At 56.2% G+C, this 24708-nt stretch overlaps 1 protein-coding gene and 1 long non-coding RNA gene across 4 annotated transcripts in view; one reads left to right on the top strand and one right to left on the bottom strand.

Moving 5' to 3' along the window:
* CMIP (c-Maf inducing protein) overlaps positions 1–14149 on the top strand; it is a 212974-nt gene extending 198825 nt beyond the window's left edge. For all 3 annotated transcript variants that reach the window (XM_024978891.2, XM_059877378.1, XM_010814380.4), the window contains 10 exons: positions 270–296; positions 590–638; positions 3313–3420; positions 6333–6449; positions 7499–7639; positions 7975–8022; positions 9046–9192; positions 9923–10028; positions 10550–10620; positions 12190–14149. In XM_024978891.2, the coding sequence (XP_024834659.1) occupies positions 270–296; positions 590–638; positions 3313–3420; positions 6333–6449; positions 7499–7639; positions 7975–8022; positions 9046–9192; positions 9923–10028; positions 10550–10620; positions 12190–12243 (868 nt within the window). In that variant the 3' untranslated portion in view covers positions 12244–14149. The remainder of the gene's footprint in view (positions 1–269; positions 297–589; positions 639–3312; positions 3421–6332; positions 6450–7498; positions 7640–7974; positions 8023–9045; positions 9193–9922; positions 10029–10549; positions 10621–12189) is intronic.
* Positions 1905–3372, bottom strand: LOC132342784 (uncharacterized). The gene is made up of 2 exons (XR_009491273.1): positions 3290–3372; positions 1905–3145 (listed from the first exon to the last, which is right to left on the bottom strand). It is a non-coding gene; the product is annotated as an uncharacterized lncRNA (long non-coding RNA).
* Positions 14150–24708: the final 10559 nt, after the last annotated feature.

The raw sequence follows: 24708 nt of genomic DNA on the forward strand, positions 1-24708 counted from the left end.
GCACCTGGGTCCCTGGTGCCCACGTGCGGACACGCTCATGTGCACGCCGCTGAACGCCGCTTCTGTTCAGCGGGGCGGGGCCCGGGGCTCAGCCTGTTCCCGTTCTGACCATGTCCTGTTGAGTCGGGACACGATGTCCGTGTTGCCTGCTCAGCTTCCTGTTCGTTCCTGGAACCAGGCCTGCCATCCCCAGAGGCAGGCCTGTGGGCCACCGTGCTGTCGTCGCGAGCACCTCGCTCACTGCGCTCTTCCCCTTGTTTCTATTCCAGAGCTCTCGCGCACGAGAAGTTCACCAAGTGAGTATTCGGGCAACACCCGTTACCCTCTTCCAGTACGCACATGCCCTGTCCTGCAGGCATCCCCCAGCGACCAGCCGTCCTTCTGGCCAGTCCTCTGCACGTGCATCCAGGGAGGCGAGGATGGCGCCCCCCGGAAGTTCTCCCGAGACACGTGTCCCTCCAGGCCCACCCGGGCATCTTCTGATCCTGCCAGCTGAGCTGGCACCCCACCCCATCCTCAGCCTCCCCATCCTGGTCCACCCCCAGCCAGGACCCTGGGCGCGACTGTGTCCCCACCCCGTCTCTTTCAGGGAACTGAAGTACGTGATTCAGAGGTTCGCTGAAGACCCTCGACAAGAGGTGAGGCTGCCCCGTCCCTGGCGGGCATGCTGTCCCAGCTGCAGCAGGGCGCCCATGGCTCTGCTGGCACCTCCCTGACCTCCTCGGGCATCACAACAGTTCACACGGGCCCCCTCCCCTGCCTTTGCTCAGACACAGCCCCTGCCCCGCGTGTCTGAGCCTGGCCCGTGATGCCAGCGTTCTACTGTAAACGCGGGCTCACCAGAGGTATTTCCTAAGGCGGTTTCTCCTTGGAGCATAGGCCTCGCTTTAGAGCCAGGCCGGCACCAGGGCTTCTAACCGCATCTGAGATCATGGCACATCCTCTCTGCCGTTCTGATGATCAGCGGGCCAGGGACGACACCGCGCTGGGATGCTTCCCGGGCACGGTGGCTGAGGGCTGCCCCAAGGGGCCGCTCCCTGCCTGCAGCAGGTGGCCTTCAAGGGGAGCGAAGCCTTGCAGCCCAGGGCCCCTGTGTGTGAATGGGGACTCAGAGAGGGCCGCCCACCCCAGCCGTACTCCCATCACACAAGCGTAAGGGCAACAACCAGCCTTCATGAGGGGCTCACCCTGCATCGCACACACACGTTCTCGTTTAATCCTCATGGCAGCCCTATGAGTAGGTGCTTTTATCACTCCTATTTTGCACCAGAATCACCTTCCTTTTGGAGTTGAGGAAACTGGAGGTACCTGCCCAGGGTCACAAGACGGGTGCCCTGGCCAGGACGGGAACCATACCCTGGGAGTCAGGCTCCGGAGCCTGCGTAGGGCCCAGCCCTGCAGCACGCACACTGGGTGAGGGGGAGAGGGGCTGCAGGGGACCGCCCTGGGGAGCTCAGGCCCCTTCTCGCACACTGGGCGAGGGGGAGAGGGGCTGCAGGGGACCGCTCTGGGGAGCTCAGGCCCCTTCTCGCACACTGGGCGAGGGGGAGAGGGGCTGCAGGGGACCGCTCTGGGGAGCTCAGGCCTTTTCTCCGCACATGGAGTCTGGGACATGAGGGGGCTGGCTCGCAGGCAGGGACAGAGGGGGACCCAGGCACCCCCAGCAGAGCCAGAGGACAAGGAAGGCAGAGGAGGAGAGGGTTATTCTCTGTGGGGCCAAGGCCACGCTGTAAAGCCTTGTTCTGGAAGGATCCGAAAGGATCTAATTTTAAAGCACCATGATCCCACCCCGACTCCAAAAGCGGTCCTCAGGCAGAAGCAGTTGACTGAGCTTCTGAGAGTCCGGGTCCCAGGGATGGCCTCCGCCGCCCTTAAACCTGAGCCATTCCCTGCTGGAGGCAGAGTCTGAGTCCTCCCGGAAAGGGAGGCTTTATTTCAAACAGACTTTGATGTTGATGAATGAAAGTGGTGCCAACTGCTTCCCAGGGCAGAGCCGCGGCCCAAGTGCCGGGAGCGGCATCTCCCAGGCGGGGTTGCCCCACGAGGACATGGCCCGCAGCAGGCCCCCGCCCCGCCTCGCCTCCCCTCTCCCTTCCTCACCCGCCTCTCTCCCCCACGCCCCTCCACCTTCCTTGCACTCGCCCTCTCTCCCCTCTCCTCCCACCTTCTCCATCTCAGATGGAGCCAGTGGCTGTTTGCTTATAAATCATTTGCTGGATCTGCTGCACAGAGTTCCGTACTCTGGATCTCTCGTTTCTTTGAAGTAGCTCAGTTGACGTTCGGAGGGGAATCAAAGCTTGGCCGCCCCTGTGTGCTGTTTACTTGTGCGGGGGTTGTGATCAGTGGACTGTCTGTGAGCAAGTGGCTCTTGGCAGCAGGTTGGCCTTCACTCCTGAAGGAAGTGATGGGGCTCTTGCCTCGCTCTCTGCTGAGGACGGGGAGGAGGAGCAGCACAGGCCTTTGTTTCTCTCTCTTTCTGCAGTTACAGTGGGGCCAGGGTGGATGTGGGGTTCCTCCCACATACGCACATGTGTTTGCACACATGCACGCACCCACAGGCGGACACACGGCACTCTGGGAGGGGAGCTGACAGCTGTGGAGAGAGCTGGGGGCATTGAGATTGCCCGTGCTCTGCACAGACTGGTTTTCCTAAAAGAGGGTGTCAGGGTCCCAGAGAGGGGTGGGGGGTCAATGGGGCAGAGCCGACTCCAGAGGATGGCGCCCATGAAGGTAGAGCAGCGGAGAGGCTGACCCCCAGGGTTAGAGGGACAGATGCCCCAAAAGTGAGGGTGAGGGATGCGGAGAGCAGACACCACAGTAGTGAGGGGGCGGGGCGGAGGTTCCAGAAAGGAGAGCAGAGTGCAAGAGGGGGGACTTGGAGACACGAGCAGGGAGAGGCCCAGACAGGAGGGAAAAGCAGCTTCCCCGTCAGAGGCACAGGAGAACGCTGTGGGGGTCCCTTCACCCCTCTGCCCCAGCTTCACTGGGGCTTCAGACTGGGCGAGTCTGGCTTCATTCAGTGAAGACTGGCTTCATTCTGGTTGACTAGACAAGCCAGGGCCTGGCCGTCCATCTCCAGGAGCTGGTGGCAGATGGCTGGAGTTCCCCCGGTGTGTGGTCATCAGTTTTTCCTTAAAGGCCTTTCCTGGAATTTAGGAGGAGGCGGGGCGTGTCTGAGCTAAACCAGGTTGAACAGTTCCCTTAAGCATGAGCACGGGGCTCGCCTGGGCCTTGGGTGTTGGCCTGCGTGGACCATGGGCCCCCGTGATCGTGGGTGCACAGGACTGACCTAGCGCGTCTCCTCTGCCGCAGGTCCACTCGTGCCTGCTGAGCGTGCGAGCCGGCAAGGACGGCTGGTTTCAGCTCTACAGCCCCGGAGGGGTGGCCTGCGATGACGACGGGGAGCTGTTCGCCAGCATGGTACGTGGGGTGCGGGGAGCACCAGAGCTCTGTGAGGGTGCTGGGTTCACCCCTTCTGAGCAGTGAGAGAGCTACCCCGTGCCCACTGGGGCCTGCCCCGAAATTTCCAGGCTGAAAGGATGCTGGTGATAAAGACAGTGATGGTGACGCCAGCCCTGAGCGTCACCTTCCCATGTCTCACCCGAGTGGGCACTGAGCCAGAGGGCCCCCCAGAAACGTGAGGAGGGACACGTCCTGTCGCCCCATTTTACAGTCGAGGAGTTAACTGCTCAAGCTAGTGGGTTCACTCTGCACTCCAGCGCCGTGTAGGTTGAGGGGACTGAGCACTTGCTGGTACAGGGGCCCCAGAAGTCGTTGCAGGTCCACCCACTCGTCTTATCCTTGCACTGAGAAGTCAAGGTCAGGATGAGCGGCCCACCTTGGAGATGACGGCTCTAGAGGTCACCAAACCAGTAAGCACACCCTTTGGTGGCTTCCCCTTTCCCTGCACGCTGCGGCCATCACCTCAGCTGACCACGCACCGTCTTTCTTCGTCTTCAGGGCAACCCATTCCCTTAACTACTTCTATGTTGACAAGCGCAGAGAGGTGCAGGGGTGTGCCCGAGGTCACACAGGCCTCTGGCCTCCACGACCCTCCCTGCGCTGGCCCATACTATCTGGAGCCACCCTCCTTCCAGTGGCAGAGGGAGCACAGACGCCCCTTCCCCAGGGCAGACGCCCCTTCCCCAGGGCAGACGCCCCTCCAGGCAGCCGGTGCTCTCACCGAGCCTGCTTCCTGACACAGCTAGCTCTGTTCCACAATCACACGTGTCCCAGAGCGTGGGAAGGCACAAGCCTAGGCCGGCCGTGGCTAAGGTCGCCGCCCTGCCCCACGCTAGCCTGATGACCTTGGACCAGTATCTTCCCTCTCCAGCCTTCAGTGTCCTCATCTGTGAAATGGGGGTCGTAGTCCCGGCGTCTTGGGGTTACTATGGTTATGGCGATACTAGGTGCCAGGCGCCTGGCGCTCCGTCAGCGCCCACAAGTGACAGCTGTGGTTTCTCTCGTCTCTGCTGGGCAGCCGGTTCAGTGGAGTCAGCAGCTTGTCATGCCCTCTGCAGTGAACTTAGGGTGGTGGTTGTGCTGTGACAGCAGACCCCAGCGCTGCCTCTGGATCCTTGCTTGGAAAGGGGCTTATTTTTAGGTTCCTTTTCTTACGCGCTTACTCACCACTCCTCATCACCTGCTGCCTGAAGGCCCCCTTCAGAGTGCCCTGTGCATCCTGGAAATGCTGGCCTTGCCTGCCTGCACCACCTCTCTCTCACTTCTCCTGGGCTCCTCTGATGTCACAGTGTCACCATGGCAACATTTCGTGGTGTGCCCCGCCCACCCCAGTGCAGTGACTGTGAACAAGAGAAGCTGGCAGCTGGCAGCTCCCCAGCCTGAGAGATTGCATTTGTGAGCCAGAATTGTTAATGATGGAGCGGAAAAGGGTCTATGTGGAGAAGGAAGCAGGCGGCCCCTGGATGGCGGTGCAGCGTTGCCATGGAGACACGTGGCACGGACGCTGTCCCCTGGATGCGGCTGCCGCTTCCAGCCGTGGAAGGGCATCTGCTCCACTGTGAAGTCGGGAAGGGCAAACCAGGTGGCTGGGGACCCTCGACCCTGAGGCCCACCCACAGGTGCGCTAGAAAGAAACAGGTCTCTGTACTGGAGTGCAGCTGGTTTACAGTGTCAGGTTACTTGCAGGTGTACAGTGAAGTGAGTCAGTTACACGTACACACAAATCCACTCTTTTTTAGATTCTTTTCCCAACTAGGTCATTACAGAGTACTGAGCATAGCGTTCCCTGTGCTATACAGCAGGTCCTCACTCGTTAGCTGTCTTATATACAGCAGTGTCAATCCCAATATCCCAGTTTATCCCCCGCCCCGATCCTTCGCTGCCAGTAACTGTTTGTTTTCTACATCGGTGATTCCTGTTTTGTATGTAAGTTCATTTGTACCTTCTTCTTATTAGATTCCACATATACGCGATATGACAATCTCTAGGTCCATCCAAGAAACACAGTTTTCTTAAAAGCTGTCCCGCACATAACCCAGATGGAGCAGAATTTACCCATTCCTGGATTTCTGGGGCAGGTGCCTTCGGGGCCTCAGAGAGCACTGGGGACGGGGAGACAGGGCTCCACAACGTCCCCTGCCCTGCGTGTGCGGCTGGGCCCTGTGCACCCTGAGCATGCACCTCCAGGAGTTCCTGCCAGGCTTGACCGTACCTAGAACCCAGGGGGCCAGATGTCAGCACAGCCACAAGGACGGCGGGAGAGGGGCTCCTGTGCGTGTGTGTGTGTGTGTGTACGTGTACAGGGCATGGGTAAAATGTACACACCGTGAATCTTACTACCTCCACCGCGTTTTTATGTTTTCCTGAAGTACAGCTGGTTCACAGGGCTGCGTTCATTTCCGCCCGCCTGAGCCCTTTCTGTGTGTCTGGTCTGTAGCATCAAGTGCACTGATGCCAGTCTGCAGTCATCACAGACCTCATGTTCCCGAACGGAAACTGGCCCCACTCTGTAATCACTCACTCCCCACTGGCCCCCAGCCCTGGCCCCCACCCCGCCCCCTTCTGTGTCTGTGGTCTGACTCTGCATCCCTCCCAGGAGTGGGCCCTGCAGGGTGTGTCCTTCTGGGACTGGCTGACCTCAGGCAGTGCGGTGACCGCAAGGTTCATCCCCGTGGGAGCCAGTGTCAGAGAGGGGTCCTCTGAACCCCCGGGGAGGGTCTGGTGATGGTTTCAGATCTGGTATCCAGACAGGGTGTGGGGTGCGTCTGGTCAGTACCTTCCGGCCTCACAGTCTTTGGGCCACAGGCAGGCACTGCGGGGCACAGCCCGTGGCGGTCACGGCCCCTCACCTGGCCCGTGTCTCCTCACAGGTGCACATCCTCATGGGCTCCTGTTACAAGACCAAAAAATTCCTGCTCTCCCTGGCGGAGAACAAGCTGGGACCGTGCATGCTCCTGGCACTGAGAGGGAACCAGACCATGGTGGAGGTGAGGAGCCGGCCCCAAGCCCTGGCCAGGCGGCCGACTCTCCCGGGCCCTCATCCTTGCCGATGGAGCACCTTCCAGGAGCTTCCAGGCGCACAGAGCTACTGCAGGAGCTGGGCCACGGCAGCAGACGAGGCATCCCTCCCGAGTTTGGCGGAGCAGGAGACCTTGATCAAACTGTCTGCTCATTCCACCTTCATTTAACTCGTGATCGTCTTTTGGTCTCAGGGATTGAGCAGGTTTCTGTTCTGTCCTGCCTTTTGCTGCAGAACAGACTACCTCCAAGCGGGGGTTCCAAACAGTGATGCTCATCTGTTTTTCTCCTGGGTCTTCAGATGGTTGGGCTCCGCCAACTGCTTCTCACTGTGGTCTCTTAATGGGGTGGTGGTGGATGGGGGCGGGTGGGCTGGGTCTTCCCGAGGCTGCCCCCTCTGCATGTCCAGCGCTGACCTGAGGGGACTCAGGCCACGGAGACGGAGCAGCCGGGGCTCCCAGGCCACTGTCAGCACCACAGCCCTGGCCTTAACCTGCCCACTCGCCAGCCTCAGGCATTCAGTCACCTCTCTGTCCCCCAGAGCCCCCAGCAGCCTGGGGCTCCCAGAACCATTGTCCAGACAGACGTCGCGTCTCTCCTCTGGCCTCCGCCTCAGAGTCAGGCAGCATCACTTTCTAGCCACCAGAAGGGAGTCAGCAAGGCCGGACCCAGGGGCAAGGACAGGAGTTAGACTTCACCTGTTGGCGGGGAGGGCATCAAGCAATCAGACCAAGGGGAGAGAGCGTGGTCTGTCTCTCGGGCTCCCCAGCCCCCGAGCCCAGCCGCATCGTGCGTGGAGTGTTGGCCAGGGGGTGCCGGGGCAGGCAATTCCCCAGCATCGCGCAGAGGGTGGGAGGAGAAGGACCTCTGATCGCAGGGCACCCCAACCCCAGCCCCTCCACAGGCGCACAGGGCTCTCGGGGCACTCGGGACAGGTGAGGGTTGGGCTCCCCAGCCTTTGCAGAGCAGCCCTGCCCAGAGTCCTGGCTGGTGGTGACGTGCCTCCTGGTCTCGGCAGATCCTGTGCTTGATGCTGGAGTACAACATCATCGACAACAACGACACGCAGCTGCAGATCATCTCGACCCTGGAGAGCACGGGCGTGGGGAAGCGCATGTACGAGCAGCTGTGCGACCGGCAGCGGGAGCTGAAGGAGCTGGTAAGCGCGCGGCTCCGCACAGGGAATCCCGCCCCGGGACCCCCTTCCCACCCCATGGGCCTCTGCCTCCCTGACTCCTCTAGTGTCCCAGAATCTGGCTGGGCTGGCCACCGCCTCTTCCTTTAGGGACCTTCATGGTCTCAGTTCCCTGTGTTTCTTGGAATCACCTCTCTGATAAACCACCTGCACTCAGGCCTGGCCTCGGGGTCTGCCCTGAGACCAAGACCATCATGCTGTCTGCCACTGCCGTCCTGAGAGGTGTTAGCTGGAGAGGGGCGGTCCAGGGTGAACGCTCAGGGAAAAGTGGGTCGTAACCAGCTGGCTTCTGTTTGCAGCAAAGGAAAGGCGGGCCCACCAGGCTAACACTGCCCTCCAAGTCCACAGTGAGTTGGTCTCCTCCTGGGGGCTGGGTGGAGGGAGGAAGGTGGGCTAGTCCTCCCTGGGGTTGGGGGCAACAGCAGGCAGCCTCTCTTGCAGGTGATGCGGAGAGGTGAACAGGGACTCAGTGGTGCTTCACAAGCCAGCTTTTCTAGGCTAGAACTGTGTTGCAGGAAACCAAACGTGATAAAGATTACTGTTAATATGTTACAAGTTATTCACAATAGCAACACTAATAGCTCACATACTTGTGCGCTCATGTGTCACATTCTGTGCTAATAGTTCATTTTATCTTGACACTAAGCCTTATCAGGTCAATGCCTCTTTCCTTCCCCATTTTACAAGGTCTTCAGGGATCTTAGTTCTTTCTGTCCTCCCACTCCCCCGTCCTTGGCACATAGCTTCCACTTCACAGTCCAAAAGAGCTGCTCAAGCTCCAGCCATCTAATCTCCATTCAAGCCATGAGGAAGAGGCAAAAAAGAACACCAGCCCTTCCCTTCATGGACCTTCCTGGACGTTCCAACGGACACATCTGCTTATATACCATTGTCCGGGTTTAGCACATGGCCCCACCTAGCTAGGACATAAGCCTTAATTCAGGGCAACCAATTGGCAGCTAGCACTCAAGGATTCTACCACAAAGATGGAAGGGACCCTCAGCGACCTCAGCATCTAGTGCTCATACTCGCTGATCCCCACAGGCCTTAGTGTTGAGGGGACCTCAGTGTTTTCAGGCGGGGAATGGGCACAAGCCTGGGAAAGAGAGAGGGTCAGACACACACACTCACACTGCGGGAGGGACATGGCCTCGGAACCCCCAGTGCTGACTCAGGGTGTGACCCAGCGCTCCCAAGGCTTTCTCCAGCCAGGCAGCTGCCACCCGCAGAGACGTGGAGGCAGCCCCGCCCTCACGGACACACCACTTCGTCCCAACCCACTGGCCCATACTGTCCCCCCAGTTAGAGCTCTTCGTGGGGAGGCCCCAGGCCTCCCCCAAGACCCCGCCTACCCGTTCACCCACCTGCAGGATGCCGACTTGGCTCGTTTGCTGAGCTCTGGCTCCTTCGGAAACCTGGAGAACCTCAGTTTGGCCTTCACCAACGTAACCAGTGCCTGCGCTGAGCACCTCATCAAACTGCCTTCTCTCAAGCAGCTAAACCTGTGGTCCACTCAGGTATGCATGGCCTGTCCACTGCGCCCTCCTCCGTGCCTGCCCTGCACCATCCTCCACGGCCGGCTTCTGCCCAGGACCCGTGGGTCCAGCCGCTCGATCCCCATGCCCCTCTGCAGCCCAGCACCCACACCCCGGCAGGGTCCCAGGCCAGAGGAGGGCTAGGCCCTGTGAAGCCCAGCGGCCCGTCTCACAGTTGGAGCTGCCGAGGCCCAGAGCAGGGACGTGCCGGGTGGAGCCTGGGGGAGCTGACGCGGGTCTCAGGCCCCCGCCCGGGGGCACTGCAGGCAGCCTGGGGGTCTCCTCCAGGTGGTGATGAGCGTGCGGCATAGCGCGCTCTGTCCTGCCCGCACCAGTCCGGCTCTTAGGCACTTACTCCCCGGCACGTGTGCTCTGCACGCCCCCGTGAGGTGCAGACACTGACACCTCATCTCTCAGCCGGGGCCCCCAGCTGCCCCCCGTCCCAGTGGTAGCCACAAGTCGCTGGGTTCACAGCCCCCCTTGACAGATGGCAACACTGACTCTGGTGGGCGAGCGGGGCCCCTGTTGGGGCCACGGCACCAGCAGACCCGGCCTGGTGTGAACCCAGGTCAGGGAGGTGGAGTCTCCGAAACGAATGAGAGCAGCCTCAGGCCTGGGCCGGGTCCCAGCCGCTTCCTCGGCCACTGCCCCAGCCCCAGGTTTCCGGGGGAGGCCTGAGGCGGGCCCCAGACTGAGGGCGTCTCTCCCGCAGTTCGGAGATGCCGGCCTGCGGCTCCTGTCGGAACACCTCACGATGCTCCAGGTGCTGAACCTGTGCGAGACGCCCGTCACCGACGCCGGGCTGCTGGCCCTCAGCTGTGAGTCCACACGCCCATCCCCTCAGGCCTTTCTCTGTCCCCATGGCACACGGGGCACCACGTACTCGCTGAACACCTCCTCGGGCCAGGAGCACAGCAGGGGACTCTCCCTGCCCTCGTGGAGCTGGTGTCATTGAGAACAGGAAACCTGAGCGAGGCCTAGCCTGTCCCCTCACGTGGTCCCAGCCCTGAGGGCCGTGGTCACCGCGGGGTCCCTTTGGGCTGGTCGGCAGTGGGCAGCGAGCTCTGGGGACACTGGGGTACAGGCAGTGACAGCAGCCAGGGAGGCCCCAAGGGCAGGGAGGGAATGTGGGCCCGATTCAGATCAGCTCCTGCCTGAAACGACCTCTGTACCTCGCATACCCCAGCTGCTCCCCTGAATCCCCACTCCCCAGCCCTGTCTCCTGAACAGAGGCCTCGGTAACTCAACCCAGCCCCCAGCTTTTCTATCCCATATCTGCAGCTACCCTCGGCAGGGTCTCACTGACCTGATGACTGTCTGTCTGTCCGTTCCCATACAGCCATGAAGAGTCTCTGCAGCTTAAACATGAACAGCACCAAGCTCTCGGCGGACACCTACGAAGACCTGAAGGTAATCCCTTCTTCCCCTTCCTTCCTGCCTTTGCACGTGCAAAGGTCCTGAGGTGGAGAAGGTTGGCATGAACTGGCTCTGCAGCAGACGTGACTAGAGAGCGAGAGAACAGCTTGGGGTGAGACTGCATCAGCCCTTAGAGGTTGCGGCAGGCCCCTAGATTTCATCTGAGTTCAGTAGAAAGCTTGCAGAGGCTCTGAGAAGGGCAATACGTTATGCTAAAAGCTTGTTTCTGGCTGTTAGGTGGAAAACGGGGATTCTGAGGGAGAGGACAAGCAAGGGTAGCACCATAGAGAAGGTCTGCAGGACTGGGGTCGTCACATGGGCGAGAGTTGGGACCAGCCCGCCAGGCTAGGCTGGCAACTTAGAACTGGGGAAAGACAGAATCTGAGTGGTAGAAGGCAGACACGTTTGTTTAAAAAAGCATGTCTCATCAGGACTGGAGGCTCCCAGGCCTAGTGCCCTGGGAGGAAGGGCTGGGCCAGGAGACACAGTGCCATGAGTGCACCGGCCTCTGGGCATCCCGGAAGCCCACTTCAGGTGTGGCCCCCTGCCCCCCAGCTCAGTCAGACCCGCAGCCCAGGGCTCACTCGCTGGTGAAGCCTCCAGATGGCCTTTGGAGCACCCACTGTGGGCCAGGCCCCTGCTGAGGATGGGGGCAAGGAGGTGCGGCCGGTTTACCTCTACCCAGGAAAGAGCTCAGACCCAGTGGACAGATACGCACAGCAAACTAAGGGAGGTCAGGGCTCAGGGGCCAGCAGGGAGGGGACCACCTGCTCTGTTCATCGGGCTGAAGGAGCCTACTCAGAAAGGAGGGCTTAGAAGTGAGCCTGCCTGGCAGGCCAGTGTGCAGGAAGCTGGGGAGACAGGATGTAAAGGCAGGAGACCAGCAGCCTCTCTGTACAGCGAAGGCTTGCCAAAAAAAAAAAAGTCAGCTGTTTATAAAAGAAGGCAGAGCAGGACCGCGTCTGGGTGGCAGGGGTGGGGAGCAGGAAGCCGCTCTGAGGAGCTTCAGGTGGGACTGTAGAGTCCAGTGACACGTCCTGTAGGGGAGCCTGAGCGCGAAGTAACTTGGGGGTCCTCCTCCATTCTCCCCGCCCAAGTCCTGACAGCCTTGAGGACGCGTAGTTCCACAGACGAGTGAGAACAGTCTGTGTGCTGAGCACGCAGCGTGGCCTCACACAGGGCGCTCTGCGTTTGGTCCCTCTCCCCATCTGGACACAACTGGACCTGGAGTCCCTCCACAGAGGAGGAATTCCGCTCTGGAGGCCCAGACTCTGCCCACGGGCACGTAGCCTGCAAGTGCCAGCGGAGGGCACACACCCCAGGCTTCCCACCCCCAGAGCTAGTGATTTGAAGCCCCTCTGGGGTGTGCACGTGGACTCCCCAGCAGCCGTCACCTGCTTTCTCTGGGGCTGGCCACATCCCACCTGCTGGGTTCTCCCCAAGGTCTCCCAGCTCTGGGCTTCGGAGCCCCCGACAGGCAAAGTGGGAACAGTAGTCACTGGTACGGGGGGAGCTCCGCGCCACCAGGTTCTGGAAGGGACCGGATCCTTCTTGCTCCCCCAGGCCAAGCTGCCCAACCTGAAGGAGGTGGATGTCCGCTACACGGAAGCCTGGTGAAGCTCCTGTCGGCAGGAAGCAGTTTGCAACCGCAACTCACAACTCCTGACTAATAGCCGTAGAGCAGCGGGTCTTGGGGTCCCACCCCCGTCCTGGCTGTGAGATAGATGGGGGAGTCTTTCTGGGGGCAGAGGGCGGAGGGGGGAGGGTGGGGAGGGGGGGTCCGTAAGCACGCCCAGCCCCCGCCTGATTCTTTTAGCTTCATAATCGGAAACCTTGACCTGATCTAAAACGGACTTCGTAGCAACCAGAGGAGTGGCAGTGGGTCGGGGAGAGGGTGGGGGTGGGGGGCTTGGGGAAGGGGGACCCTTTGTGGATTTTCTTTGCCTTTGTGTTCAATGCCGCGTGGGAACAGTCAAGTCCGACCCCACTTTCACGTGACCCCGCTGGGCCCAGAGGCGGAGGAAGGACCTGTCCTCCTCCAAGGCCCGCCGAGAACTCGCCCCACCATCGCCATCGGACAAGACCCAGTCCCGTCATCCCACCGTCCTGTGTCCTCGCCATTGCTATGCAAAGTGATTCTTGTTGTACATAAGATTTAAATAACGCGCCTATTTAAGAAACGTTGACAAATTGCAGGTCTGGGACCTGCCTGTTATTTATGAAGTCTTTGACCTACCCACCCGCCCGCCCACCTGCCCGCCAGCCACCCCTGGCGTGTAGTACTGTACAAACCAGTCAGCTGGTAGTGGTAGTATTCTTGTTATTTTTTTAAAGGAAACAGACGGAAAAGAAAAAAAAAAAGAACCTCCTTGGAAAATTAATTGCTTTTTTTGTAATGGATTCTGTCCGCTAATGCTCTCTTGTCCGTCCGTCCCTCTGCCCGCCACGCCACCGTGCATTTCGATTCCAGATGTCTCCAGTTTCCTCACGGGGTGGGGGTCAGACTGGGGGAGGAGAAGTGGGGTCCCCACATTGTCGTCTCGCTCCTCTAAGGCCCCAGCTTCCTCTCGGCCCCCTTTTACACATCTGGAGGGGTGGGGTGCTAACCTGTCCTCGCGTCGTCCCATAAAAGAGCTGCCCCCACCCTTCCCGCGGAGTACGCCATCTCTGGTGGCCTCTGCTGTCCCCCTCCTGACTGAGACTCTGCCACCCGTGGCTTCCCCGCCGTCCTGTGCCTCCCGTGGTCCCTCATGCATGCCCGCCTCTCTGCATGGTCTCTTGGGAGAAGAGAGACGTCTCCTCCACCGGCCTGACTGCCTGCCCCACCCCACGAATGTGACCACTGCAACGCAGACTCCCTCCTGCCCTTCTCCGTCCCCCGACCTGCCCCAAAGACACACCCATCTCCATTTCTTTTATAAACAAGCCCTCACTGTACAGAACAGCCCTCATGGTTTACTTGGGGTCCCCTCTCCCCCAAGCCCCATCTTCTGTTGGTTTAGCACAAATACCCCCCTCTTTCAGCACCTCCAGACCTAACCCCCAGTCAATGTAATTGTTTTATATATATTTAATCTTATTCAATGGAAACCATGCTTTTGTCGTTTTATACTTTGCTAGGTAGACTTTATTACCCCCCCCCAACTATGCCCTCATTTTTTTAAAAAAGGAAAAAAAAAAGAAATTGGGTTTCAGTCTTAATTCATTTTCTGTGCCAGGTTTGATTTCGTGCGTGCGTGTGAATGTGTTCTGTTTCGTGTTTTGTTTTTGTTGTTCTTTTCTGTTGTTTGGTTTTATTTGCTCCCCTCTGGTCCCATACTTTACAGCACTCTGGTGCAGGAAGAAGCAGAAGCAAAAAAAAATAAAAAAATCTAAAAAGAAAAAAAAAAGAAGAAGAGCCGAGACATGCCACCTTTACCCTTCGCACTGTTGCTTTTCCTGATGGTTAATACTACTGTCACGTAGCTGTGTTCAGAGATGTGAAAAACTTTCAGGCAAAAATAAACTGTAAGTGACTCATTGACATCTGGCCTTTCTGTGTGGCTTTGAGGGGGCCTGGTGTGGGGACAGGAAGGGCCAAGACCTAGGCCACGAGTTGGGGGGCTCACAGCAGAGCCTCTACACCCTGTGTCCAGGGCTCCTCACCCCGGCACACTTGCAAGCCAGATCTTTGTTGTGGGGCCATCCTGGGCATCAAAGCCCCAACCCCCACCCACTGGATTCCAGGAGCACCCACCCCTACCCCAGCAGATAGAACAACCAAAAATGTCTCCACAGGGTGCCTAGCGCCCCTAGGGGACAGTCACCCCAGGAGACAGCCTGGCTGTCCACCTGTGCCGCAGGACCCCCGCGGAAGCTCTAGTCCAGCGAGGTGCCTGGGAAAATGCAGGGTCCGGGGTGGGGCCCCAGACTCTGCATTTCTGAGGAGCTCTGGGCGACGGATGCTTCCACCCACCCTCCTCTGTCCCCTAACCCCCTACACCATCTTCCAAGCCCCGAGGACACTCTACCTCGCCGCACACCTGCTCTCACTTCCTGAGGCCACTGCAGCTGACCCCACTCGGCTGACCCGCAGGACGCCCTCCGGCCGATCAGGGAAAGCGGGTGCCCTGTGGGAGGCTCAGGACGGCCCAGACCGGCAGGGCCGGCGGACGGGCTTCGGGAGCTCCGGTGCTCAGGCCAGATGAGCCGGGCGTCACGAAGGCCAGCTGCAGGGCGGGACGCAGGGCCGCGAGGCACCGCAACCCGCCACCTTCCCACCAGCAGAGGCCCTGGCTCAGGAGGCGCTCATCACCTGCCAGACGAAAGGGAGGACCCTGCCAGCGACCGACCTCAGCCCTCTGCCCTCTGCTGTCACCTCGGCTCCTCTGGCTGAGCGGGGAGAATGCAGACTACCTGGCGGAGGCAGGGTCGGGGGAGAGGGCGTTTCCTCCCCCGTGCTGTTCCGTCAGGAGCCGCCTCTTCCCTGAGCTTTGATTCCAGCTACCAGCACAACCCTCACCTTCTACCTTGGCCTGGCAGGATCTGCGGTAGTCCCAAGAGCCTCACTTGCTTCAACTCCGCCCACCCACGTGAGCCACAGCTCTCGACCCTGCCCACCCACGTGACTCAGCTCTTAACCCCACCCACCCGCGTGACTCACAGTTCTCGACCCTGCCCTCCCACGTGACTCATAGCTCTTAACCCCACCCACCCCACATGCCTCACACCCCCTGAACTGGAAGGCTCTCCGCTTGCGGAAACTGAGTTAGACGGTGTTTTCCTTTGCCCCGCTGACCTGCACGTTGGAAGCAGCCCCTGCTGCAAGTTCCCAGGCCTCAGCATCCCTTGTCAGGTAGCCCTGCCCCGCACCCCCACCCCCCACCCCCAGGAGTTAGCCCTTCCTTACATACTGCACAGCCCACCAGAGTGGGCCTTATGTTTCATGCAGAGACCCTGCTTTCCTCCACCAACACGCAGGCAACCCCCGCAGCTGATGTGAGCACCCACTAAGAGCCCAGTGGAGCAATGGGCCCTTGAGATGGGGAGGGACGTTCATCAGGAAATTTCAGGGCAAATCCTGAATTAGGGACAGGGAGAAACACTCCCAAGAGAGTGGCTGTTGGATTAGTGGGAGCTGAACTCTGTAGTCCACAGGTCAGCTTGATGCCCCGCTCACGGTGACTGCTCCAGACGGCACTGTCTTCCAGTCACTTAGGCTACAGTGTAAATGGTACACCCTGGAGTCGTGCCAAGGGGGAACCTCATTGTTATTTGTGCCTCCCAGACTGCTCTAAAGTTAAGCTGTGCTAGAAGTTTCTCTGAAGGCCCACAGGGAAGGGGATCAGAGAGCCTTGGAAAAGGGCCTGGCTTCATTCATTTATTGATTCATGCATTCAACTATTCTTTGTTGAACACCTGCTTCTAGGAGGTGCTTGCAGGTTCTAGACAACATGCTAGAAGAAGCAAGAAACATGGCCTTTGCCCTTTGGGGCCCCAGTGACCTGAAGCATGCTGGCGAGGAGTCAGCGTTGATATTGTGTGGCAATAGCAATGACAGGAAGCTATGGCAGGCGCAGGAGGTGACAGCTAACCCAAGCTTTGGAAATCAGGAGGGCTTCCTGGAGGAGGTGGTATTGTTGACAGTGAAGAATGAGGATATATGTCACGTCATCAGAGAGGAAAGGGGAGTGTGCAAAGACGTGGCAACAGATGAGCGGGATCTGTACTGGGAACTGCAGATGGAGAGCATGGTGGGGTGAGGGGGGACATGGGAGGGATTGTTATTGTTGGGGCTGAATTGTGTCCCTTAAAAAAGAGATGTTGAGGGGGAAGAGGACAAAAAAAAAAAGAGAGATGTTGAAGTCCTAACCAACCCCCTCCCCCAGTACCTAAGAGTAGGACTGTAATTGGAAACAAGGTATTTACAGAGTATTCAAATTAAACTGACGTCATTAAGGTGGGCCCTAATCCAATATGACTGGTGTCCCTGTAGAAAGGGGAAATTTGGATCCAGAAGCAGACATGCACAGCGGGAAATCTACCAGATGAGACTGGCACAGGGAGAGGGCCACGTGAGGATGAGGGCAGAGACGGGAGTCAAGCTGGGAAGAGAGGCCTGCAGCAGATCCGGCCTCACAGACCCTACCGACACCTTGAATTCGGTGTTCTGTGAGAACCGTGAGAGAATACTCCTCTCTTATTTTAAGTGCCCCCCCACCCCTAGTCCATGCTGCTTTCTCACAGCAGCCCTGAGACAGAGTACATCCGTTTTCCTGGGCCACCACACAGAGTATCCCAAACCCAGAGATGTATTCTCTTGTTTCTGGAGACCAGAAGTCCAAACTCCAGATGTCGGAAGGGGGCCTTGCTTTCCTTCTCCTCCAGTCCCTGGCTAGCTGCTGCGTCGCATCAGTCTCTGCCTCTGTCCCATGTGGCCCTGCCTCTTCTCTACCGCACCCTTCCCTCTGCCTTTCTCCTTCAAGGACATTTGATGTTGGTTCAGCGCCCACCTGGATAATCCAGGGCTTCCCTCACAGCTCAGACGGGAAAGGATCAGCCTGCAATGCAGGAAACCAGAGTTCAATTCCTGGATTGGGAAAATCCCCTGGAGTAGGAAATGGCAACCCACTCCAGTATTCTTGTCTGAGAAATCCTATGGACAGAGGAGCCTGGCTGGCTGCAGTCTATGGGGTCACATCCTGGATAATCCAGGGTGATCTCACAGCCAGAGCCTTAACACATCACCTGATCTGCAAAGAAGTTTTTCTTTTACCATATAAGGTCCCAGTCACTGGTTCCAGGTGAAGGCACCTTCTGGGGCCATTATTCCACACGCTGCATAATGGGGGCAAGACTAGCCATCGTCTCCTTAGTCATATTTAGAAGCCTGGGATTTACCCCGAGGGCTCTGAGAGACTGTTAGGACATTGCAATTATCTTACTCATTTTCTGACAAAGCATGTATATAGCTCCTCCTATGTGCCAGGCACAGCAACAGTTTTGTAACTCTGAATCCATTCATTCCTCCTGCCAAACCTTTGAGGCAGGTGCTAACATGATCCCTCTTGACCACTGGGGAAGTGGAGGTCAGGAGATGCTGCATCCTTCAGTCAAGGTCATGCAGGGAGCAGGGGACCAAGGCAAGCTTATGACCCAGGCATTATGGGAAGATCTATCCACCGCTGGCTGGTGAATGGATGGGGCTGAGGCTGGAGCTTAGACCACATGGAGAAACAAATTCAAGAGAAGCTTAGGAGTAAAACTGCAGAACGTGGGGATTGGTATGGAAGGAGGGCCAGCAAGGAGTGAAGGAAGAAGTTCAATTTCTTGCCTTGTTTCCTGAAGCTCTGTGAGCTCCAGAATTGTACCTCTGCCGGGCAGCAGCCCTCGTGGCAGGCAGGGCTGGTGTGTGAACACTACCTCTGGGTCCTGGTGGGGGCAGAGAGCTCCAAGGCTCCTGTCCTTCCCTGGAGTCCTTCCCTGGGGTTCATCTCCAGCTGCCCCCAGGGTTCTCTTGCTTGTTAAGACTTCTACCCTTCCCCTCTCACTTTCCCATGGTTCCATTTCTGGTTCTGGGGTCACTTCGCACGTAAGCTTACCTGAGCCGGAGGAAATCATTGTTTTAGAGCCAACTTCTGGGGAAGCCCCAAATTAAGAGTGCCTGACCGTGCCGGGGGACAGAGGGCCGGGATGGAGGGGAGCGCCTCCATGACAGACTGAGAAATCCCTCCCAAGGGGACCAGGTCACCCAGTATTCCTGCCCCGTCCTTGGTGACACAGGCACTGCTGAGCTTTGCCAGAAGGGCTCTGCAGCTAGGGTCCCCAGAACCACCTTGCACCCATTTTGAGAGGTGGGGGTGGCAGCTGACGGGAGCTCCCGGACATTGCTGGTGGAACTAGAAATCGGTTTGACTGCTTTGGGAAGTGTATCTAATCAATACTAAAGCTAAACACCTGTCAACATCCTGACCCCAGAGCTCTGCTCCTGGGGAGACGGCCAAGAGGGCTGAGCTCACATGTCCACCAGAGACACAAACAAGAATGTTTATAGCAGAGTATTCATAATAGCCCAGAGTGGAAACACCCTAATGTCCACTCACAGGAGAATGAATAAACTAGCTGTGGAACAGATACACAGCGGACGACGCAAATGCCTCCATCGACGGGGAGGAAGAGTAAATACACCATGACACATCCGTATGATGGGGTTCTGCAGCAAAAATGACCCGACAGATACACACAATCGGGTAAATGCACTGGACAGGCGTTATGTTGTGCGAAAGGAGGCACACACAAATGAGGGTTTGCCGTGTGATTCCATTTATATAAAGTTCACAAACAGCCACAGATCATCAGTAATTATAGAGGTCACAGAAGTGGTATCTCTGCAAGGGTGGGGAGCATTGTTGATCAGGAAGACAGGAGGGAATCTTCTGGGGGTGATGAAAATATGCTGCATCTCGATACACAAATATTTATACACATGGAGTTCTACACTTAAGACTTGTGTAGTTTACTGCGTATGTACACATCAGCTTTTTTTTTTTTTGGCTATGCCCTGTAACTAGTGGGATTTGAGTTGCTCAACCAGGGATCCAACTTGTGCCCCCTGCAGTGAAAGCATGGTATCTTAACCACTGGCCCACTAGCAAATCCCAACATCAACTTTTTCTTTGTTTCAAGATTTTTTTTTTTTTGATGTGGACCATTTTTGAAGTCTTTATTGAATTTGTTTTATAACATTATTTCTGTTTTATGTTTGGTGTTTTGGCCTCGAGGCATGTGGGATCCTGGCTCCCCTATCAGGGGTCAGGTAGAACCTGCATCAGGTGCATTGGAAAGTGAAGTCTTAACCACCAGACTACGAGGGAAGTTCCTCAACATCAGCTTTTAAAAAGTAGCAGCAGGTAGAAGAAGAAGAAGGCAATGGCACCCCACTCCAGTACTCTCGCCTGGAAAATCCCATGGACAGAGGAGCCTGGTGGGCTACAGTCCATGGGGTCACTAAGAGTCGGACACGACTGAGAGACTTCACTTTCACTTTTCACTTTCCTGCATTGGAGAAGGAAATGGCAACCCACTCCAGTGTTCTTGCCTGGAGAATCCCAGGGACGGGGGGGCCTAGTGGGCTGCCGTCTATGGTGTCGCACAGAGTCAGACACGACTGAAGCGACTTAGCAGCAGCAGCAGCAGCAGGTAGAAACAATCCAAATACCCATTCATAGATGAACAGATAAATAACCGGGATGCATATTCACAGTGGACTCAGCCACGCGTAAGAAGGAATAAAGCACCCCTGCGTGCTCCAACATGGATGAACCTTGAGACCAGTGTGTTAAATAAGCCAGACACAAAAGACCACCCACTGTATGGTTCCGTTTATCTGAAATATCCAGAACAGGAACGTCTATACAGACAGAAAGCAGATTAGGATTTACCAGCACCTGGGGCGTGACCACTGAATGGGTGTGGGGTTTTATGTGGGGGCTGTCGTATGGTCAGGCCAGCCACGATGGCGGTTCCCTCGCTCTCTCCACCTGCCCTGCCCGACCTGGGCCTGCTTCACCGTTAGCTCGCACACACAACTTGCCTTCCTACACACTTGCCCCAGGCCCCAGCTGGTGATTATGCTTCTCAAAGGGGCCGTGAGGAGTTCTACTACTGCTTTCCCTGGTAGCTAAGGCGCCCACCTGACCCCAATTCCCCCCGGAACTGGTGACCTTGCCCTGACCCCGGAAGCAAAGCCTGCCGCCATGCTTTGCCCGCCTCCAACCTCTGCACACGGTGGGTGTTGCTCCAGGACCGTTACTTCAGACAGGTACTTTTCACGTCTCTGTTGCTGACTCCCGGCTCTTTCGTCTTGTTTTAAAGCTGGGCAAGTGCAGGGTTTTTTTGTTTAAGTTCAGTTCTTACAGGTCTTATGGGCCTGCGGGGTGTAGGGCCTTGTAGAACCTTTTAGGCCTGAGGGGTGCAGCCCACCGTTGAGGAAAAACTTGGGGAACTAGATAAGAGGTGGTGATGGCAGAACATGGTGAATGTTCGAAATGCCATGTTAAAGTGATATCTTGAATTTGAATTTTGTGCCAGTTTTTTAAAAGCAGCATCAAAACAGAACTTTTTAAATGAAGAGGTGGTTGCTGCTCATTTCTGCTCTGTCTGGTCTGGGGAGGGTGAGGGATGCCGTTGCCAAAAACTTGGCTCCCTGTTCACCGACGCCAAATAAAAATACAGAGACAGAGTTTGGAGGAAATAGAAAGATGGCTTTAGTCCTCTTCTGGGCGAGGGGAGGACACAGCAGACCAGCGGCTCTAGGACTGTACCCCCTCGCTAGGAGAACCGAGAGGCTTTATGTAGCCTGGATCTCAGGCTTAGAGTAAATAAATGATAAGGCGCCAAGTAATGAGCATCTTGCAGTTTTCTTCTTCCCACGTTACTTAAAAGCAGTAACAGCTGGCATTAGGCAGCTTTGTCCGTTTGTCTCTGTGTTATTGGCCTGCGACCTTCTTTCTGAAATGCAAACAATTCTAAGGGCTGATTTTCTACAAGAGAATGTAGGGTGTAATGTACATAGTATCAGGGGTGATAAGTTTCCTTTGTGAAGGACAATTCTAGTTACAGACACTGTAGATTAGCAACAGTTAAGCTAGGAGCGATTAACTCTGATTAAGTCCTGTCCCTTCTCTAGCCTGTTCACTCTTCCTTTTACTTTCCTTGCTCTCAAGAGAGGGAAAACTTCTTTTCTATTTTTGCTGCAGTGTGCCAATGCCACCATGACATTGCCTGTTAGAGCCATACTTGTCCATCCTTATGAAGCCTCTTGGTGAATGGTTGTGTCCCCGCCTCAAAAGACTTTCTACTGCCATCTGCTGGAAATTATCATAGTAAACACACAAGTTTGTATAATAGACATACGTACTTCTCGATGTGTTGCTCTTCTGCGCTGTACATGGCGGGACAGGTGACTTGGCTCTGTTTCTCAGTGCACTCTCTCCAGATTTGAATGGGCCCTTGAGCACCTCAAGGCTGACCTCCCCTCTGGTCCACACTAGCCTCTTCCATGTTTGTCAGGGAGATGAAATCCACATGGTCCCTAGTTTACTCATCAGTACATTGAAACCTGCCTTTCAGAGCCACCTCCAGAAACAAAACATTCCCCAGGGCACTTCTGGTCATCAGAGAAGCGGGGGTTGAGAATGGGCTAGAAGGTCTTGTGGACTTAAAAGTATTCACAGTCTCAAAGCTGGGAGTTCCGTTTTATTCGGTGGGAATTTTTAGGACTTCAAGCCAAGGAGACAGCATCTCCAGTAACCCTGAGAGAACTGATCCAAGGAGGTGAGGGGAGGAGGCAGGTTATATAGATTTTTGTAACAAAGGGAGTCAGAACATCAAAGAAAAAACCATATTCCAAGGTAAGTGCTTTTCTGTGTACGGGAAAACTCAGGGCTCACTGAAGTCATTCCTTTGATATGTGCATGCTAAGTGGCTTCAGTCTCCTATTTCTGCTTTTCTAGTCGCTCAGTCATGTCTGACTCTTTGTAACCCCATGGACTGTAGCCCGCCAAGCTCCTTTGTCCATGGATTCTCCAGGCAAGAATACTGGAGTGGGTTGCCACGCCTTTCTCCAGGGGATCTTCCCGACCCAGGGACCAAACCTGTGTCTCCTGTAGCTCCTGCACTGCAGGCAGATTCTTTACTGCCTTTGCTAGGCCCCTCGCCTCTCTGGGGCCAGCATCCTGCCTTTAGTGTCCTCCGGGCTCACTGGAGGGAGTGGCTGCAGTCTGCTGGATCTCAGGTATTCTTTTCCTTCCCAGGTTCCCTCAGGCTTACCTGCCTCTGTTGGGGCTGCAGTCACTGACAGGAAACATTCCATTTCTCAGGCTCCGCCAAGCTCCTAGCCACAGGCATCTTGGCTGTTTTTTCTCTGTTGTAGGGACAACGAGCCTAAAACATGCCTAAACACTGGGCTGTGTCTCATCTCTGACTTGCCAGGATTTGCCAGGGAGGGGAAGGGGCTGTGGGATCCAGTGGGAAGGAGATTCAGCCAAGAGGGCTCTGTGCTGGGCACACCTTACCCCTCACATTGATACCAGAAATTCAGCCTCTATGAAGCTGGTGCCAAATCCGATTTCAGAGACAGAGTTTTGGGTGAAGTAGAAAAGAATAGCTTTATTGCTTTGCCAGGCAAAGGGGGCCACAGCGGGTCTGTGCCCTAAAAAACTGTGTCCAACTTGGGAGGATTTGGTGCAGAGTTGTTTTTGCAGTGGTTCAAGGGCTGGGTTGCTGATAAGGATCAGGGTCTCAGGTGACCAATCTCCTGATGGGCTTTTCTGGTTCCCTTGATCTGGCCTCAGGTGACTTCTTGATGAGCTTCTCCAGAATAAAGAATGCTTACATCTTCCGTTTGTTGGGGGTTTCAGTTCTGTAAAGATTTAGCTCAGCAATGTTACTTATATCCCTCAACCTGGGGCTTCCTAAGTGGATCAGTGGTAAAGAACCCACCTGCCAATGCAAGAGATGCAGGTCTGACCACTGGGTGGGAAAGATCCCCTAGAGAAGGGCGTGGCAACCCACTCCGGTATTGTTGCCTGGAGAATCCCATGGACAGAAGAGCCTGGTGGGCTACAGTTCATGGGGTCACAAAGAGTTGGACACGACTGAGTGATTGAGCACACACACACACGCATACACACGCACACACACACACACCCACCCCACAGAAAGACTTCTTTGCCCAGGAGTCCCACAAGATCCATCCGTCCCGCTGGGTCCTAACAGCTCTTGTCTGGGGCTCTCCCATGACACCCCCACTGGCTGCAGGGGATTTGCTGGGGTGGAAGGTGAGTTTTTTGTGGACAGCAGCAATGCATCTTAAGCCCTTCACTGCCCCAAAGTTCTCTTGGTGTCCACCACAACTATGAGATGAGGGGCTGTCTTCCCTGGTGGGTGTCTCTTCAAGACTATGGCTGTCCTAGAGAAATAGACTGCAAACCACACATGTGGAGTGGTCTCATAGCCACATTTTAAAAAGTTAAAGGAAAACAGGCCACATTCATTTTAATAGCATATATTTTTTTACCCTAATATACTCAATGAAATCAATCAATGCTCAGTCACTCAATCATGTCCAACTCTTTGCGACCCCCATGGACAGTACCACCAGGCTCCTCTGTCCATGGAATTTTCCAGGCAAGAATACTGCAGTGAGTTGCCATTTCCTTCTCCGGGGGATCTCCAACATTATCATTTCAACATGCAATCAATATAAAAATTATTAATGAGATATTTTACATTCTTTTTTTTTTTTCCCCAATATGCAAAGTCTTCAAAACCTGGTGTGTAATTCGCCCTTCTAGGGCATCTCAGTCAGGACCAGTCATGTTCAAGTGCTTTGCAGCAGCCATAAGCAGCCAGTGGCTCCTGTGTGGGCAGCATGTTTCCCGAGTTTCCATAAACCAGGAGTGGGGCAGTGGCACCTTGGTGGGAAGTGGGGAGAGCAGCGGGAAGACAGGACTTGAGCCAGCACTTACACACCCATACGTGGCTTTTACTGAGGTGGTGTGAACTGAGAAGCTGTTACGGAACACAGGTCTGTGTGCCCAATGCACAGTGAGGAGAGACTAGCAGAGAAATGTTTGTTGCGGGCCCAGCAAGGAGAATGGGCGGCTTGCACTCAGAAACGCCATATTCCCCAATGGTTTTGGGCTCGGGTGGGGGGAGAAATGTTTATAGGCAAAATGTGACAGGAGAGCTGTAGGGTATGTGACTTTCATTTGATTGGCTTGCTCCAGGAATCTTGCCCCCAGCTGAAGTTACCTTCCTCCACCTGGGTGGGGGCCTTAGTTTCCGCAGAAGAACTGAGAGGGATTGTTATATACCTTTCTTGAGGAAGAACCAGGACCCTGCCCCAAGGCTGGACTATTGTTTCTTGATGGCTCCTCCCTTGTTTCTGTATCCCCTCCCTTCCCCGACACTGTTTGGATCTGCCCTCGAACTCAGGGAAGGTCAAGGAGGCTGAATGAAGCCTATTTCCTACACCCAAGGAAGGAGGGGGGAGGACCCCACAGGGTCCCACTCAGTTCCAAGGCCCCTCAGGAAAGGTGC

This window comes from Bos taurus, chromosome 18 (assembly GCF_002263795.3).
Source record: "Bos taurus isolate L1 Dominette 01449 registration number 42190680 breed Hereford chromosome 18, ARS-UCD2.0, whole genome shotgun sequence".
Lineage (NCBI taxonomy): Eukaryota > Metazoa > Chordata > Mammalia > Artiodactyla > Bovidae > Bos > Bos taurus.